The 18,234-nt window shown below is 48.7% G+C and overlaps 1 protein-coding gene across 1 annotated transcript in view; it reads left to right on the top strand.

The window, feature by feature from the left end:
• Positions 1–5,034, top strand: part of KCNJ1 (potassium inwardly rectifying channel subfamily J member 1) — a 30,839-nt gene extending 25,805 nt beyond the window's left edge. Inside the window, exon 3 of the mRNA XM_025464930.3 lies at positions 2,596–5,034. Coding sequence (XP_025320715.1) covers positions 2,617–3,735 — 1,119 coding nt within the window. The 5' untranslated portion in view covers positions 2,596–2,616 and the 3' untranslated portion in view covers positions 3,736–5,034. The remainder of the gene's footprint in view (positions 1–2,595) is intronic.
• The last annotated feature ends 13,200 nt before the right edge of the window (positions 5,035–18,234 follow it).

Here is an 18,234-nt window from a genome sequence, read left to right on the forward strand (position 1 = left end):
GAAATCAGCCTGCAGACAGAGACCAATTCCCAAGGCCACTTCCTTGCATTCCCCAGGCATGGATACATCGGGTCGGAATATGCTTAGGATGTTGGTAAGTGCAGAAGGTCTGGGGAAAGCATTATAAGCTGATTGCTTTTGTTTTAGCTCTTTGCAAGGCCAGGTGGATATTTGACTAGTAATGCAGGCATGGAGACCCAAATTTATCCAAGAGATAAATCAGAGGCTACTTCTTCACCCTATAGAAATATTCTTTATCTTCAAAAATGAAACGAACTTAAGAGAGACTAGAAGAGAAAAGGCATGAGGAAGAAAAACTCAGAAGTTGTGTTTCAGGAGCCATCACTGGAAATATAATAGGTGACAAAGAGAATGTGGATTCGCCTGATAAATGTTAGCTTGAGAACTTATTATCTTAGGTGACAACCACTCTATGAAAAGCTTTTAAAACAGTGTGAGCTAACTGGGTGGCAGGCACTAAGGAGAGCATGTGATGGAATAAGCACTATATGTTGGCCAATTGAATTTAAATTAAAAAAAAAAGAAAGCAATGTGAGCTTTGATGAGCCCAAGAAAGGGAGGAAGCCCCCAGTGAATGTGAAGCAGGAGAAGCTATGTGTGTGCAGAGAAGGGAGAGAGCCAGGGGTTGGGGGAGAGTGGGGGGCAGATTCTTCTTCAGTGGTCCTCACCTGGGACCAACCCCTAAGACTCTTTGGGGACTTGAGGTCAATGAGGGTTGGGTGGGCTGTGGGCAGGGCCCTCTGAGTGTGTGCACTGCTGTTTGCTCTCCTGGTAGCATTTTCTTTCCTTGTATCTTTAGCGCTCGTCCTCAACATTTCAAATCACCATACCTGTGGTTTTTCCCTTCATGACTTCTACCTGGTGTTGGCTTCTTGTGTTTTCACCTAGTTGAAGGCTGTGAACAAAACACTGCGGGATAGGACTTTTGTTTAAAATTTATCACTAAGTTGGTTTCGCTTCCTGGTTTGTATGAATAAACACCTTTTTGAAGGGGGATTTTGAAATCTATTTTAGAAACATATTTGCATTTAATTAAAAATACCACGAAGACATTGCTCACCATGGTGGGCACACCTTGGAGTGGGGGAGGGCACGTCTCGGGGAGGAGGTAGTCTAGTGTTGATGACAGTGGGTTTCATCGTTGTTGGCTGTTTAGGGGAAAATCCCTTCACTTTTTTTGATGTAAACTGGAAGTCACAATAATATCATCAACAAGAAACCACTGATTAGATAGTATCTTGAAGAGCTCACTTTGTTCACGAATTATTCCATCTTATGTTCATTGAATAACTAGTAAAAGCGCCCATAGACTGTGCTAGCAGCTGGGATAGAGGAGTGAATAAAGCGTGGTTCTACCTTTATGCAGTATTATTTAAATCAGAGCTTCCCAGTCCTTCAGCTTAGAAGCAGGGAAGGAAGTGTGAGCTATTAGTGGTGATCACCATACTATTCCTTTCAGGAATCTTGGCATACCATGGAGAGAGAAAGGAAATAGGCTTGTAGCTCCACCAAGCAAACTTCTGTCATATGGTAGGACTTGACCAAATTGTATTGAGGAACTCTGTTCTAAATAGTCTCAAGCATTAAAAAAAAAAAAAAGGAAGTTGACCAATACTTGTCTTAAAATGTTTCAGGCAAAACTGACTTGAGAATATAAAATTTAATAGCTGAGATGCAGCATGTTAGAAGTTCCTCTGGACTGGAAGCAGGGAACGTTATGTTTTATATTTTTGGTTGTTATCCTGCCTCTAGTTGGTACGTGACTTTGACTATGTCATTAAAATTTTCTGAATCTCAGTCCCTTCATTGGATAAATGAGAAAATTGAATTGGGCCAAGGTTTTTTAAAAAGATTTTATTTATTTATTTATGGATGAGAGACACACAGAGAGAGGCAGAGACATAGGCAGAGGGAGAAGCAGGCTTCCTGTGGTGAGCCTGATGCGGGACTCGATCCCAGGACCCCAGGATCAGGACCTGAACCAAACAAAGGCAGATGCTCAACCACTGAGCCACCCAGGTGCTCCAGAGCCAAGATTTCTTTTGTTATTGAGTGATAATAGCAGTAAAGAGGAAGCTTTAGGTAGTATATTGGTGAACCTTTTTTATAGCTATTTATTTTTATATATCATGAAAAACAGAAATAGTACTTCCAGCTTCTGTTTCACAGATATTTTTGCTTAGCGCAAGCTAAATTTATTAAAGGAAAAGGAGAGTTAAAGAACAATATCAAATGAATCATAGCACAGGTCATAATTGGTTATCACAAACATTTTTAAGTGTCTGTGCCACTGACTATGGTCAGGAAACATTTGAATACATGCCCTCTTAAGCTTGTTCCATCTCTATCTCTCTGTAATTATTTTTCCTTTTTATGTTTAAGCAATATGGTCATCTGGTGGAAAGTTTCTATTGAAAATAGTGTTGTGGTATCCAGAATACACTGTCAGCTTTCCTGAATGACCAGCAATTCAGATTGTTTTGAATGGTCTTTCAGATACAGTTAGCTCTACGTGAGTCACCTCGTCCGCTGTGGGTATAAACAAAACTTTGTTTTGTTTTTGATGTGTTTCAGATCAGAGCGTTGACAGAAAGAATGTTCAAACACCTTCGGAAATGGTTCATTGCTCACTTTTTTGGGCATTCTCGGCAAAGAGCAAGGCTGGTCTCCAAAGACGGAAGGTGCAACATAGAGTTTGGCAATGTGGAGGCACAATCAAGGTTTATATTCTTTGTGGACATCTGGACAACTGTGCTTGACCTCAAATGGAGATACAAAATGACCATCTTCATTACAACCTTCTTGGGGAGCTGGTTCCTCTTTGGTCTCCTGTGGTACGCTGTGGCGTACATTCACAAAGATCTCCCCGAGTTCCATCCTTCTGTCAACCACACCCCTTGTGTGGAGAACATCAATGGCCTGACCTCAGCTTTTCTGTTTTCTCTGGAAACCCAGGTGACCATTGGGTACGGATTCAGGTGTGTGACAGAACAATGTGGCACTGCCATTTTCCTCCTGATCTCCCAGTCTATAATTGGGGTCATCATCAATTCTTTCATGTGCGGCGCCATTTTAGCCAAGATCTCCAGACCCAAAAAACGTGCCAAGACCATCACATTCAGCAAGAACGCAGTGATCAGCAAGCGGGGCGGGAAGCTTTGTCTCCTAATCCGAGTGGCTAATCTTAGGAAGAGCCTCCTTATTGGGAGTCACATATATGGAAAACTCCTGAAGACCACAGTCACTCCTGAAGGAGAGACCATTATTCTGGACCAGACAAATATCAACTTTGTAGTTGATGCAGGGAATGAAAACTTATTCTTCATCTCCCCATTGACAATTTACCATGTCATTGATCAAAACAGCCCCTTCTTCCACATGGCAGCAGAGACCCTTCTCCAGCAAGACTTTGAATTAGTGGTGTTTCTAGATGGTACAGTGGAATCAACTAGTGCTACCTGCCAAGTCCGGACGTCCTATGTCCCGGAAGAGGTGCTCTGGGGCTACCGTTTTGCTCCCATAGTATCCAAGACTAAGGAAGGGAAATACCGAGTGGATTTCCATAACTTTAGCAAGACTGTGGAGGTGGAGACCCCTCATTGTGCCTTATGCCTTTATAATGAGAAAGATGCCAGAGCCAGGCTAAAGAGAGGCTATGACAATCCCAACTTCATCTTGTCAGAAGTCAATGAAACAGATGACACCAAAATGTGACAGTGGCTTTTCAACAGGAGTAAAGCAAAGTCGTGAAGATACCTAGTGACTAGAACTATTAGGAAGCAATCGACAGTTTGAGGGTATGAAATTAGGACAAGAGCCTTCAATGTCTATCAGGACCATGCCCCTGAACCCAACAGCCACCATCTTACAAGACACATAGCTCTACAAGGCAACTGCATCGGAACATGCAATATTCTCATAGGAAATGGCAGTATGGAAGCCATAGGAGTTGACTTGGAATCTTGAATATGATTATTTCAAATCATGCAGTGTTGATAGAAACAGACAAAATCATCAAAATTTCACAACAGGCCAAATGAGATCCTACAAGTCTCCTTGAAGATGTTATGAGCTTCAGATAGGGTCAGGGAAAAACCATGTTCCCATTTTGATTATATTGATGATAAATAAGGCACTTTTGTTGTAACACTGGCTTTTATCAAGGGAAAAATGGACTCCCTTGGAGGTCATTTGGTTGGAGGAGATGAACTAATTAGAGACGATAAGAAAAGACTGGTACTCCAAGAACATCTGTAAGGCCCGGAGCTTCTCCAGTTCTGGTTGTTGGAGCTTTATCTTAGTCTAGGTCATGCTGTATCTCCTGAATAGCAAGGGAAGGCTCAGGCCATGGACTCTGCATCTCTACATATGTGATGTGGAGAGGAACAGTGAGCTCAACCTGCTTTTATGGCACATCCAGACCCTACAGCTCAGAGTTGGGTTTTGGCCCAATTAATGTCACGTGGTTACATTTAGACAGGGGCTAAATCACCACTCTAACATCTCAATGAACACTTCCTGAGGAAAGAATGCTTGATTTGGAAATGGTGGTGATATTTCTTCCAATTTGTGTTAGGCGGGATAAGGAGCTACAAATTAGTTAAAAGAATATGTCCCGATCTTCCAGGAAGGCAGCCAAGAGTTAAAGGTGTAATGTCAGTTTAGCAGGGCCAGTACTGCCAGTGCTTCTGAAAAAGAAAGTATCTTGTGTTTTTCTGCCTTGAGTTTATAACCGAAATGCTGTTTCTAAAGGAGCAGTGTGGGAAGGAAAGGGATGGTCTGTGGCCCCACAGAGAGGAAAACGCAAGGTATGCCTTTCTCTGAGGCCCAACACCACATCTTCCTCAAAAGGGAAGGACTGATCTTTAGAGAAGGGTTTTACCATGAATGTCTCTTTTCAGTTCTTCACCTACATTATTTTGAATCTATTCTGGAAGGAATGGGACTCAAAGCTGCTTAGGAATCAAAATGTTGTCAGTGTGTTGATTAATATATTAAATCTCTGAAGCTGTGCATGAGCTTTCCAAAAGTGTCAGTTATTGCACATTAATTGTAAGAGACCATCAGGTGACAACTCCCTTGCTGAGGATAGACTTTCTCCGGGGTGAAGTAGAAGGGGTAGGAAGATAGCAAATGTGACCATATGGTGTCTCAACACCAGCTTACCCTGGGGGAACTGACCTTGTCGTTACAGACATGCCTTAGCCCTTGTCACTCCATCAAATCACTCCAGGGTGTCTTGGCACATAAGATGGCAGCTGCAGTAGTTTTCACTAAGGAAGGTTCTGTGTTCCCAGGCGTGGGGACGAGTTTGTTCAGATTCATCCACATGGTCGGGTCCTTCTGACCTCACCTAGTAAGGAGTCTGATGGGCTAAGAGTTGTGCACTTTGTCAGTGGCCATAACATTGGACATGACTGGCCTACACGGGAGATGACTCTGTGCCTCTAAGTGTCCCTGCACCGCAAATTGATCTATTGACAAAGCTAGAGGAAATGAGGTATGACAAGCTCGAGGAAGCCAGAATTCTCTACTGACCCACTGTCATGAGGTTTTATGACTCTGTAGTCCCTTCATAAACTGGGGAGTCAGGACACATTCCTTCTGGTCTGTTCTGCTCGTTAACAGCATGCTCTGGGATTGCTGGAAGTGAAAGGATCTTATGAAATCTACTCCTTTTGATTGTTAAGATTGCTGATCAACCAGAATCTTTGTTATTGGCATCTCTTTCTGGGTTACTCGGTGGAAATCTGCACCTTCAAATATTCCTTTGTTGGGATTAAGGCACTCTGCTACCTGGAGTCTCTTTCTTAATGTAATTCCCATTGAACCTTTAGCAACCATTAATATACTTACATCCAATAAAGCCCTGAGGAAATGAGGGCCCACAGGTACCTTTTAATAATCCCAAGGGGTGGCTGGAACCCGAAAGCAGCATAGAAAAAACCTGGATGTTTATAAAAAGGGGATGACCAAAGGCATAGGAGCTCAGTGAGTAAAGAAAATAAATGGGACATAGAAGGTTCCAGAAGGCTAACTTGCCTCAAAGTTGATGCTAATGCTAAAGGCAGGGTTTTTATTCCAATGAAGTAATATTGTTCACAACAGGACCTGACCACGTTAGTATTGTATTTGCCACAGGTGCGCCGTAGTGTTGTATTTGCTGAATTATCTATCCATTCCGAAAGCAATTCAGTATTTCTTATTCCTTCCAAGAAAAACTGCATCCCATGATGCTGTACCATATTCAGAGTTTTGCTTGGCACTAACCACCCCCGCCCCCTTAAAGTGCCTACTTTAGCTCTGTTGCTGTGGGGGTTTTGATTTGGAGGCTCTCAACCTTTATCCTCCAGGACTTAAGTCGACTCAAGTGCCAATATTCAGACTTGAGATTTGGGAAGTGGTCTAAACATATACTCCACAGGCGAGAAGGGGAAGAAGGAAAAGATCTTCTCGAAGCTGCCCAATCTAAGAAGTGAGATGAGTAGACTCTTTCCATGGCTAATGGGCAGGCCCTAGGACAGCGAAGAACTCTCCTGGTGGACTGTGTGGACAGTTGAGGTGGTTCCTTCCTTGAAGTGTCCCATTTTCACAAAAGGGGACACTGCTTCTCAACAGGATGGTTGGGTGAGGAGCATGGGGGATCCTTCCCCATCTAGAAAACCTCTGACTGCAAACGATGCAAATGAGCCCCTGACCCCGCCCCTGGGCCGTTGTTGTCTGCCATTCCAGGAAGTGCATGTCAATCAAAGCTTGACAGGGGAGATAGAGCATTTTATTTTGGAAGCCAGAAGTTTGAGAACAATGACTGGAATTTCCTCTTTCTGTCCAGCAAGGGCTGTTTGTCACTGGGGAGATAAAAGTCCAGGGGTAGGGAATAAAGGTTATCGGGAACAGTGCAACACAGAGCCGTGTGGGGGGGCGCCGCGGGAGGAGGGCTTATGGAGGAAATCTATTTCAATGCCTGTCATTGAGTTTCCATTAAAAGAACATTCAGTTAGGAATTCAAAAATAATTTAATCTCCCCAGCCAGATGCACCCAGCTGGACTCCTTGGAGCCGAGCCCTGCAGACAGGGAGCTCTGCACCGGGGCTGGAGGGCCCAGGGACTGGAGAGGGTCACTCCTGCATCTTCAGCCCATACATCCTTGACTGCCAGGGGTGTTGTACAAGACGGTGGCATCTGTCAGGCTGGTGAGACACCCAGAGACCTGGGCTATGGCAGGAGAAATTTAACGCCAGGGACTACTTATTGAGTTCCTCCCATGTTGTAGGTTTTGTTCTAAGAGCTCATATACATCACCTTCTTTAATTTCCCCAATGATTCTATGAGGTACTACTTTTACATTTATTTTTCACTTGAGGCAGCTCAGGTAAGGAGCTTGTCCAGAATTACCTGCTAGGAAATAGCAGGGCTGGGATTCAAACTCTGATCTGTCTCGAAAGACCACGTGTTGAAAGTTGATCAAGTCAGCATCCTGCCATAGGCCCCCCATCTGAGAGGACTCACCAGGTCCATCAGACATTTACCTTGAACCCAAGGATAGTTGACATGTGCCAACTGGTCCTGCCTTATGCTTTGGGAGAAACCCCTCATTACTTAGCCCTTGGCTATTGCTTCATAAACCTCTCTGGACTTACCACGTTCTAGGAAGAGGTAGCGTTTAGTCAGGGCCTCTGGGTAATCTGCTAGGTCAGCATCTGGAAATATCATGCGTATCCTGAACATCTGCCCAGCCTGTTGGTGCAGCCTACCTTCCTATATCTACATATATGCTAAATATATGTATATATGTGTTGTTTTATTTTGATCTCTCAGTAGTCTTTCATCGGAGGTAGAGACAGGTATGATTCCCATTTTGACAGATGGGGACATGGAGCCTCCGTTATCCCTGGAGAACACTGTCTACGTTTTCCACTTACCTCTGTGTTTCTGGCACCGACACGGTGCCTCACATGGCCAATAAGTGGTTTTTGAATCAGCGAATGAATGAATGAAGGATTTGCTCAAGTCAATATGGTTAGTGGTGGATTTGCAGCGACAGCCATCCAAATGATGTTTGACAAGTTACCTCGTTCATGAGCAGAGGGGCCTTGACAGACGGCTAAATTTCATGTATGATGAAATTTTTATGATGTGTAAAACTGAGCTTTGAAATAGGGTGAAGGGGAGAATTAAATGAAGTAGTAGACATAAGCATCCCTTTATAAAAAGCAAATGACTAGTGACGTGGCAAAACAGGGTGGGAGCATGGGTTCGGAGCCGAGGAGCTGAAGGGGAAAACACTGGTCCACAGGGTGGACCACGGCTGGGGCTTCCTGGACACAGAAAGCAGAGGGGAGGGGGGCTGTGACAGGGGCCAGGGGAAGCCAACAGATAAAAGCAATAGGCCCAAGGCCTCCTGGTTATTGGATAGGCTATGAGTTGGGGAATTTGAGTAGGATCCTGGTGCCTGGGACTTCAACCCAACAGATGCTCACTGGCGGCCTACTGTGAGCCAGGGCCTGGGGATGCAGGAATGAGGAAGGAAGGATGGTTTCTCCGGGTGCTGTAAAGGATCCCGAGGGCCTCAAACCAACTCTGATGCACCAGAGCTGAGTTGGAAGACTGCTGATTTCGAGGAAAGTGATTTTCTTGCCTGATGCCACGTGCTTATAGTAGTTTCCATATATGATATTGACATGACTGTTGGCAATGAGACTATTGACTTTAGTTTTAAAATTAATTGGTATTAAAAAATTATTTATAATATGTCCTGCCACAGATATGCAGTCAAAGACTGTTTTTTTTTTTTTAATTTTATTTATTTATCCATGAGAAACACAGAGAGAGAGGCAGAGACACAGGCAGAGGGAGAAGCAGGCTCCATGCCTGGAGTCCGATGCGGGACTCGATCCCGGGTCTCCAGGATCAGGCCCCGGGCTGAAGGCGGGGCTAAACTGCTGAGCCACCCGGGCTGCCCTGTTTTTTTGTTTTTTGTTTTTGTTTTTGTTTGTTTTTTTAAATATTTTATTTATTTATTTGGCAGAGAGAGAGAGCCCAAGTAGGCAGAGTGGCAGGCAGAGGGAGAGGGAGAAGCAGGCTCCCTGTAGATCCCGGGACCCCAGGATCATGACCTGAGCTTAAAGCAGACCTTGAGCCACCCAAGCACCCCCACAAATGGTTTTAAAGTTACTTGGAGGGCAGCCTGGGTGGCTCAGCGGTTTGGCGCCTGCCTTTGGCCCAGGGTGTGATCCTGGAGACCCAGGATCGAGTCCCGCATTGGGCTCCCTGCACGGAGCCTACTTCTCCCTCTGCCTGTGTCTCTGCCTCTCTCTCTGTGCGTCTCTCTCATGAATAAATAAAGAAAATCTTCAAAAAAAATTAAAAAAAATAAAATTACTTGGAGTAGTTCTTCCCTCTGTGACTACATACTTGGCATAGAGTTAGGTTCTTTTGTTCCACGTTTTTATTTCCAATTATTAGAGCTGGTTTATTGTTTCCCTTTTTGATTTAACTGTTTGATTAATCATGCAAATAATTCATATGGTTTCAAAAATCATAGGATGGAGTATAGAAAATTCATTGCTATTTCTGTGCCCTCCCTATTCCCTTCCTCTTACAGAAAGGTAACTGTTCTTATTAGTTTCATCACGCTACCATTTCACTTTGAAAAAATAAGCAAAACATACATATTTATATCCCTCCAGTCTTACACATTCTAGTTTTGTTCACGTAACAGTATATCCTTCAGGTCACTGTGTTAGGATAACTGCTGACGATACCAACATTGGTGGGATCCTCTTCTTCACTTTCCTTCTCTGGCTTTTGCAGAAGTTGTTGGAATCCTGCTCCAGAGGCCCCCAGCCCTGCAGTACTGGGCCTGAGAGATTGTGGATGTGCCTGTTTTGCATTCCTAAAAGACTGCCTCCCTTTGCAGAGGGCCTGCAGGGCTTACTCTGCCTATGAGCTTGGGCCCCCAGGAGCAGGGTTCTCAGCAGGGGACAAACTGGCTGGGACTAACAGTTCTCTAGGGATCAAAACCCCCTGGAATTTTGGCTGGTTTGAAAGTCAGAACAGGTGCCCTCAAGGAAAACATCCTCATTCTTGTACATGGTCTGGGGTCTTTGCTGGGGTGTGGGGGGGGGGGGGAGGTGAGGGGGGAGGGGATTCAGTTCTCAAGGCATTCTGGGTAATCACTTTTGATTAGGGTTCAGGGACTCTTTGGAGGTTGGGATGGGGGTCATGGAACCCACCCTTGTATGCAAAATTTCATGCATTAGTATTAAAATTAAAACAATTAAATGAATTAAATAAATACAGTGCTCAAATGAAGTATGAAAAAAGTCCTGAGGGAGGTAGAGGTAGGGGAAGGCTTCTTCAGGATGGCACTCGAGTGGGCTTAATGCGTGGAAGAGATTTGACACAGGCGGAGGGGAGGTGTAGAGAGGTGGGTGAGCGGGTGGGCAGGTTAGCCCCAGGCTAACAGGAGAACAGGATGTACATTTGCATGGGGCTTCTGGGAGGTGACAGGCTGGTTTATACGGTGGCAGTACTGGCATGTAGCGTGGAGGCAAGTAGCAATTCATGGTCAGGAGTCAGAGGTTTGGTGTCAGCCCTGAGTTTGAATCTTGACTCCATCAGTCGACCACAGAAGTCTCTGGGGGGCAAACACATGAAGAAATGAATATTTTAGAAATGTAGCTTTGGTATCGGTGTAGGATGGATTGGAGAGAAAAAATTAGAGGTGGAAATTAGCTTTCAAGGCGGGTGGGGGGGAGGTGCCGCCATTCTCATTTTTGGGAGTGCGGGGGAAACATGCTCAGAGACCCTATCTATGACTTGTTGGGGTCACCGAGCTACAGATGGGAAAACAAGAGGCAGAGCCCAGGGCTTCTGTTTTCTAGTTAGTTCAGTGCTCTTCCCTGGGCCACTCCCAACCCTCAGGTCCAGGCATCACTGTTCCTGAAAGAAAGCTCCCCAGGAAGGTCGAACGGAGATCAGGGGATTGCTTGTCAGGACCAGAGGGCTAGGGAGTCTGAGTCTGGGCCTCAGAGAAGGCACCACACACTTGGACTGTGTCCTTGGGGGACGCAGAGGGCACCTGCATCTTTGCACTTGGTATCCAAAGAGCAAAGAGCGGAGGAAGACAGGGAGAGGCCTGTCTCCATGGTCACAGAAGGGACTTCAGAAATCCCAATGAAGCAAAAAGTAGGCAATTCACTAATTAGCAGGCCCCTGGGACCCCGAGCAACGCTGGCTTCGGTGGCAGGGACCATAATTTTCTTGACGGCTCTGTCCATTCCCCACATCACAACCTGCATCTGTGACCACCTCTTAAGGACATGCCCTGATGAAAGCATGAAAGAAAAATAAATGTAGGTAAGAACGAAAGAGAGTTTGAAGGCAGGAAGTGCAGCGTGAAGTTGGGTGGCTTTGAAGGCTCACAGACCTGGCCAAGCTCAGCTCTCCCATTTACCCACCATCGTATCCAAAACTAGTTCTTAACCTTTCTGAACCTGTTTTTTCCCCCAGTTGTAAATAATGGGAATTATTATCTATGTTAAAGAGTCACTGGAAGGACAATAGTGTGAAATGCTATGTGACGCGATAGTAGGGGAAGCGCTGAGCACAGTGCCCACTGTAGGCTCCCGCTGGACGGTAGCGGCCTGCTGGTAAGTGATGGCTTTGCTGATGATGCGCAAGGAGGAGGGAGTGGTTTGTACCCCCCACCCCCATCCCGCACCCCTGTGCCTTTTACCCTGTGCCTGAGCCTCATCATCCCTCGCTCCTTCGATTCCAGCCTTTGCTTTCTGTTCCCAGCCTTGAACTTAACCGAGGAGAGGTAGCTCGCCTTCCTCCCATCCCTCCCTTCTGCGTCCCCTGCACAGGCACCGAATCCTAGAGGCTTGGCAGTGAGGGGGACCCACGATCCGGTTCCTGATCCTACCCTGTTATTTTGCAGGGGGGAGAAACCAAAAGCTCCAGAAGGAGATGACTTGTTCACCGTGTCTTAATGGCCCTGGGAAAGCGGCAGCATGTGGCTAGGAGAGGAGAAACAGGGGATATTACTGAACGGACCAGAGAGGAGGTCTGAAGGGAAGGGACCCTACAGCAGCGGTCTGTCCTAGGGTAGCGCTGCGCGCCCCTGGCCAGGAGGTGGCACCATACACCTCCAGATGGCAAAGTGACAGCGGCCGGTGGAAAGGCCTCCGCAGCTCAGGGCAGAGAGGGGCTTCGGCAGGCCCCAGGAGCTCTTTAATAGGCCTTATGTTTAGGGCATTTCACTGAGATACTAAGATACCTGGGTCACCCAATCACGGCCGGGCTGACAAAATGTCAGTGAAAACGTTTTCGTTTGCAAAATGAAAATGTGACATAAAAGTTTATGACACGAGAGAGATTAGGATGGCACTAGAGAAAGCTGTTATTTATTTATTTATTTATTTGGCTTTATTTATTTATTCATGACAGAGAGGCAGAGACACAGGAAGAGGGAGAAGCAGGCTCCATGCTGGGAGCCCAATGTGGGACTCGATCTTGGGTCTCCAAGATCAGGCCCTGGGCCAAAGGCAAATGCTCAACTACTGAGCCACCCGGGCGTCCCAAAGCTGTCATTTATTAAGAGTCCACTAGAGCTGAGATGCTGCACATTTTCTCTACAGTGAAGCTGAATTCATATTATTATTCCCCATCTTACAGATGAGAAGACTGAGGCTTGCCCAAGGTCCACATGGGGGTGTTGAGGGCAAAGCTAGTACACACCTGTGTGTTACACACTTATATTTATTTGCTTATTTATTTGAGAGAGAGAGAGAGAGAAGCAGAGTCCGTGCTGAGTGCAGGGCTTGATCTCACAACCCTGAGATCATGACCTGAGCTGAAATCAAGAGTCGAACACTTAACCAGCTGAGCCCCCCAGATGCCCCATATTTGCTCACTCCATCCTCACAACAACCCTGGAAGACAGAAAAGACCCATGCGCACAAGCGCGGGTCATGGGCTTTCCCCAATAACTGGCCGGCCAACTCCTGTCCCCTGGAGGGCTGGTTACGATCCCGACTCTTCCAGTGGCCCTCCTTGTGACTTTGGCAAGCGACGGAACCTCTGAGTCTTAGCTTTCTCCTCTTAAGATGAAGATAATAACAAAGTTGTACAGAAGATCAATGGGGAAAACCTATGAGAAAACAGTGTCCATGATAAAGCAAGATTCTCTTTTATGGGATTATTTTTACTGTAGGCATCTAGCGGCTTAAATCATAGGAAGAGGTACACAAGGCTATGTGTCTGCGGATTATTGGGAGTGACGAAAAACCCAAGTGTGCCACCATCGGGAAATGGGTTAAAAGCAGTGTGGACCACGCTGGAGTGTGATAATGTGCTACCCCCAGCACATGCTGGGCACTCGGCGAGGTCTTGGGCGTGCGCTGGAAACCAGGATACACCGGGAGCATCACGGAGCTCGCGTCCTAGAGGCAGCGGCAGGAAATGCAGGTGTCGAAGGGGAGTCGGGGCACGAGGGGCCCAACCTCGTCTGAGGCAGGAGAGCCTGTAAGGAACAGACGAGAAGGTGAACCCCGAGGCATCGGGGAAGAGTTAGCCAGATGATGGGAGGCAGAGGGCAAGGATCAGGAGATGGGGGGGTGGGGGGGGGTGGGGGTGGGGGTGGGGGGGTACTCCTGGGTTACATCCGGAGTCCAGGGCGTGAGAGCACAGCGCATTACTAATCACATCTACAAAACACTGTGATGGTTTTAGACAATGCTCCCCAAATGCCAAGTGAAAGAAGTGGGAACTGAAAATGATAAACACTTTAGTGTTTTAAAATTTAAGTCGCTATATGTTGGCAAATTTTGAACACCAATAAAAAATAAATTTATAAAATAAACATAATAAAGAAAAATAAAATTTAAGTCGCAGGTATTTTAAAAAATGTACAATTTTGTTGCACACATATATGTATATACACATATTTATACGTATGCATGTATGCACATGAAGACTCAGAAGTAAGCACAAATCCACTCATTCATTCACTCAGTCACCAACTGTGCTGTGAGGGCCGACAGTCCTGGAGACGACAATGAAGACTGCACCCCGGAGCTGCTCTGACCCGCGGGGAGGAGCCAGCTATGCAAAGACACGAGAGGAGAATATTCCAGGCTGGTGGTCCTCGACTTGGGGCACACACTGGCACCATCTGGGGAGCCTCAAAGAATACCTCCCCCCACCTCCACTTTCGGATTTAATTCTGTAGGGAGACAACCTGGCCATTAGGATTTTTCACGCTTAATAGGGATTTTTACCCGCTTTCCTGGAGCCGCTAATTATACAGTGAGGCTGAGAACCACTGGTTTAGGTGGAAGCAAGTGGAAGTGATTCCCGGTCATTATCTGATCATCTTTGGGTGGCGGCATTTCTTTTATAACCATGCATTTTTTTTAAACAATAATTTTAAGCAGAAGAGAACTCAGAGCAAATGCATTACAGTATCTAGGGGTCTCGATAAAGGTCCAGGGCTTGCCTAGACCTAGGACATTTGAATTCTAACTGCTGCTGATCCAATAGCCATGCCATCGTGGGCAAATTTTCTTACCTCTCTGGGCCTCAAGTTTATCCTATTTCTAGAATGAACTCTTCAATTCCACGACTCTATGAACTGGAGCTCTGAGTAAGCAAGAGCCAGCGGAGGCCTGAATAGTTAGAAACCTGACTCCACGCGAGAGGATGTCTCTAAACATCCAGAATTCTGGAGGATCTTATCAGATGCTTCTTTTGTTTTTTTGATGCAGTTTTCCCGTAAACCGGATTTCTGGGGTTTTCTGATGCTGGCTCTGAATGAACCACGGAAAGACGAACCATGCCCTGCTCTTGGTCTCCTTATGTCCCAGCCTGACCACTCTGCAATCCTCCCCCATCCCGATACCGCCACAGTGTCTCTGAGGCCCTGCGTAGAATCGTCCAGGGCCAGCTGGCGAAAATACCTCCTATTTGGCCTCTGAAATTTGCCAAGACTCTGCCCACATTTCCCAGAATCGTTCCTTTGCCTCTTTCACTTTCCCCTCAAAGAACACAAACCCCAGGAGCCGGGCACTCAGGTCTTTCCTCCAGCCGTACCACATTCTTAAGGACTTGATTGCAAAGGGGAGAGGAAGGAAAGACAGGCTACAAGCGTTTATTTCTTTTCTGTTTCCTGCTTGCGTTCTGGCTGTGGTCCAAGCCACTGGTGCGGGGGGCTCGCCCGTGGGCTGGTGTCTGCTAAGAGGACAGGGAGCCGTGGTGCGAGGCAGTGGGCAGAGGCTGAATCTAGGTTCCTGTCCTGGCCCTGCGACCGAGGACTTCAGTGTCGTACGTCTCTCGGGAGGGTCCAAGTTACAAGAGCCAATTGGGAGCATCTCTTTCCAGCTCCGAGTTCAGAGTCTTCACATGGTAGCTTGAAATTGGCTATAGCGCAAGTATTTACACCCTGGAAATCAGCAAAGTCTACAAATCAGGACCCTACCGCCAACCCTTTTAAGAGAGCCGCTCGTTACGCATGTACCAGCACACGGTGGAGCGTGTGTGCCAGGCCGAGCTGTGCCTGCAGTCACCTGAGGGCATTCATTGGAAGCGCGGTGGGTCCCCCACGGCAGACTCTGGAATTAGAACCTTCAGGTGCCTGCGGGGATGGCAAAGGCCTATAGGCCGGAACTGGCTTTCCGATGAGCGGTGGAGTCGAGGAAGTATAGATCCTTAAAGATGATTTTCCGCTCTTATAAAAGCTCTGCTTCTGGTTGCCACCCGATGTGGTCACAGGCTATGTGTCATAGGCTATGTGGCCAAAATACCTCCTATTTGGTATTTGGTGTGGCTACAAGCAATAATCAAATCATCCACTACTAAGCCACTTTTTTCTTGAAATCTGGGGACAGCTTTGCTCCTGATGGAGCTCGCTGGTGTGTTTCTACCTTGACAAGGCCATTCCTGCTCCCCAGGTCTCACGGCAACCTGGCGGTGGGATGGGAGGTCCCTGTGATGCGCGGGTCCTCACTAGTGATGCTGGGGCTCTGCGCAGGCAGTTTGCCTTCAGAAGTGACCTCTCAGGGGAAAGAGCACAGGGCGTAGCGAGGTGCCTACTGATGCCCTTCCGAGTCCTGGGTTCCCTCTGGGATTGGAAAGTCAGCCTAGCCCCTCAGAGGCTGGCCTGCGGCCTGTTGCTTGTGCCACGTTGGACTTAATGGCAGCTCTTGCTATGATCTGGGAAGGAGAGGGAATTGCTGCCAAAGAGAGACAGAGGCAGGGATGTTTTTAAGTGTCTTGAAATTCTACTTTACAACCCTCGGGACGCTGCCAGCGAACAGCCCACGGGCTCAGTAGCAGCCACCAGGAATGTCTTCTCGAAGCAAGAGGATGCTGGGTTGCTGAGGAGTTGGTAACCTCTGGCTCAGCCAGGAGGAGCACCAGGTCTGTAAGAGGAGGACTTCAGAGCTGGGGGCTTCTCCTCTGATCCCTCACCTGCCTCTGTGAGCACCGCACTAACCCTCTTAGGATCTGACCTTGACAGGAATGGTTTCCTGCATCGTTCTCTCTCTGATTTCCTTCTTATCTCTCTTTCTTCCTGGCCCCAGCTTTTCTACCTGCCTTCCAGAATCTCCCTGGGGATGGTCCTTCCTGCTTCGCATGTCCCCTCATCTTTTTCAGCCTCGAGCCTCCAGCCCTCCGCCCTTGGCATTGGGCAACTGCCTCTGGTGCCCTCCCTTCTCTCCTGGGCATCCCCAGTCACGCCTGGCTCCTAAGAAGCAGGTTCCGGACCTGGAGAGGCAAGAGGGGACCGCTCAGAGCCTGGGGATGGGAGTGGGAGCCCCCGGGTGTCCCCTGAGAGGCTGTCTGACTCCGATCCTGGGGGCAGGAGGCCAGGGCAGAGTCTGCACATAGAATGGGACAGAGGGACCTAGGGGGTGTCAAAGTTTCAGGCCACTCCTGAACTAACCCCAAATCTCACCCCTAATTAGGTCATCTTCTCCAGAAAGCGACTTGCCTCTGGCCAGGTCCTGTGGGCCCGGGTCTGGACAGGGGAGCCTGGCATGTGCCTCGCCTGCTCCCTGCAGCACCCTCTCGCCCGCAGCGCTCCCCAATCTTTGCAGCACCCCCTTGCCCACAGCATCCTGTTGCCTGCAGTGCCCCTCTTGCTCCCCACAGCACCCCCTCGCCTGCAGCACCCTGTCGCCTGCGGTGCCCCCTGCTCCCCACAGCACCCTGTTGCTCGCAGCACCCCCCACTCTCCACAGCACCCCCTTGCCTGTGGTGCCCCCCCTGCTCCCCATAGCACCCCCTCGCATGCAGCACCCTGTTGCCTGCGGTGCCCCCCTGTTATGCACAGCACCCCGTTGCCCACAGTGCCCCCCACTCTCCACAGCACCCTGTCACCTGTGGAGCCCCCTACTCCCTGCAGCACCCCCTTGCACACAGCACCCCCTTGCCTGCGGTGTCCCCCTGCTCCCCACAGCACCCTGTTGCCCACAGTGCCCCCCACTCTCCACAGCACCCCCTTGCCTGTGGTGCCCCCCCTGCTCCCTGCAGCACCCCACTGCCCGCAGCACCCCCTCGCCAGCAGCACCCCGTTGCCTGCAGCACCCGGTCTGCTCCCAGCAGCAACCCCTCACCTGCAGCACCCCCTCTGCTCCCGGCAGCACCCCCTCTCCCGCAGCACCCCCTCTCCCGCAGCACCCCCTTTGCTCCTCGCAGCACCCCCTCACTGGCAGCACCCCCTCACCTGTGGTGACGCCCCTGCTCCCCGCAGCACCCCTTGCCGGCGGCACCCCCCAGGACCGCCCCCTCCCCCTCCCCCGCAGCACCGCCCCCTCCTCCCTCCCCCCCTCCCCTCCCCCTCCCCCTCCCCCTGCGCCCTCCCCTCGGGGTGCGGGCGGCCGCGGACGGGGCTGAGCCCGAGCCGGCTCCGGCTGTCTGCGCGCCGCGCTCCAAGGCAGCGGGGTGAATGGCCGGCATCCAGCCCCGCCGGCAACTTGAAAATAAAAATAAAGCAGAGAAAAGAAATAAATAATAAGGAGCGCGCCCGAAAGCCAAAGAAAATACAATCGCGGGGCGGGGGGCGGGGGGGGCCGCAGCCGGGCCTGGCCCTGGACGGCGGGGCCTCTGTGCCCCCTCCCCGCGCCCTCCCCCTCCCCCTCCCCCGGGCCCCCCCAGGGCCACCCCCTGCGCGTCTCTGTCCTAATTGCAGAAACACAATCCGGGGCT

This window comes from Canis lupus, chromosome 5, assembly GCF_003254725.2.
Source record: "Canis lupus dingo isolate Sandy chromosome 5, ASM325472v2, whole genome shotgun sequence".
Taxonomy (NCBI): Eukaryota; Metazoa; Chordata; class Mammalia; order Carnivora; family Canidae; genus Canis; species Canis lupus.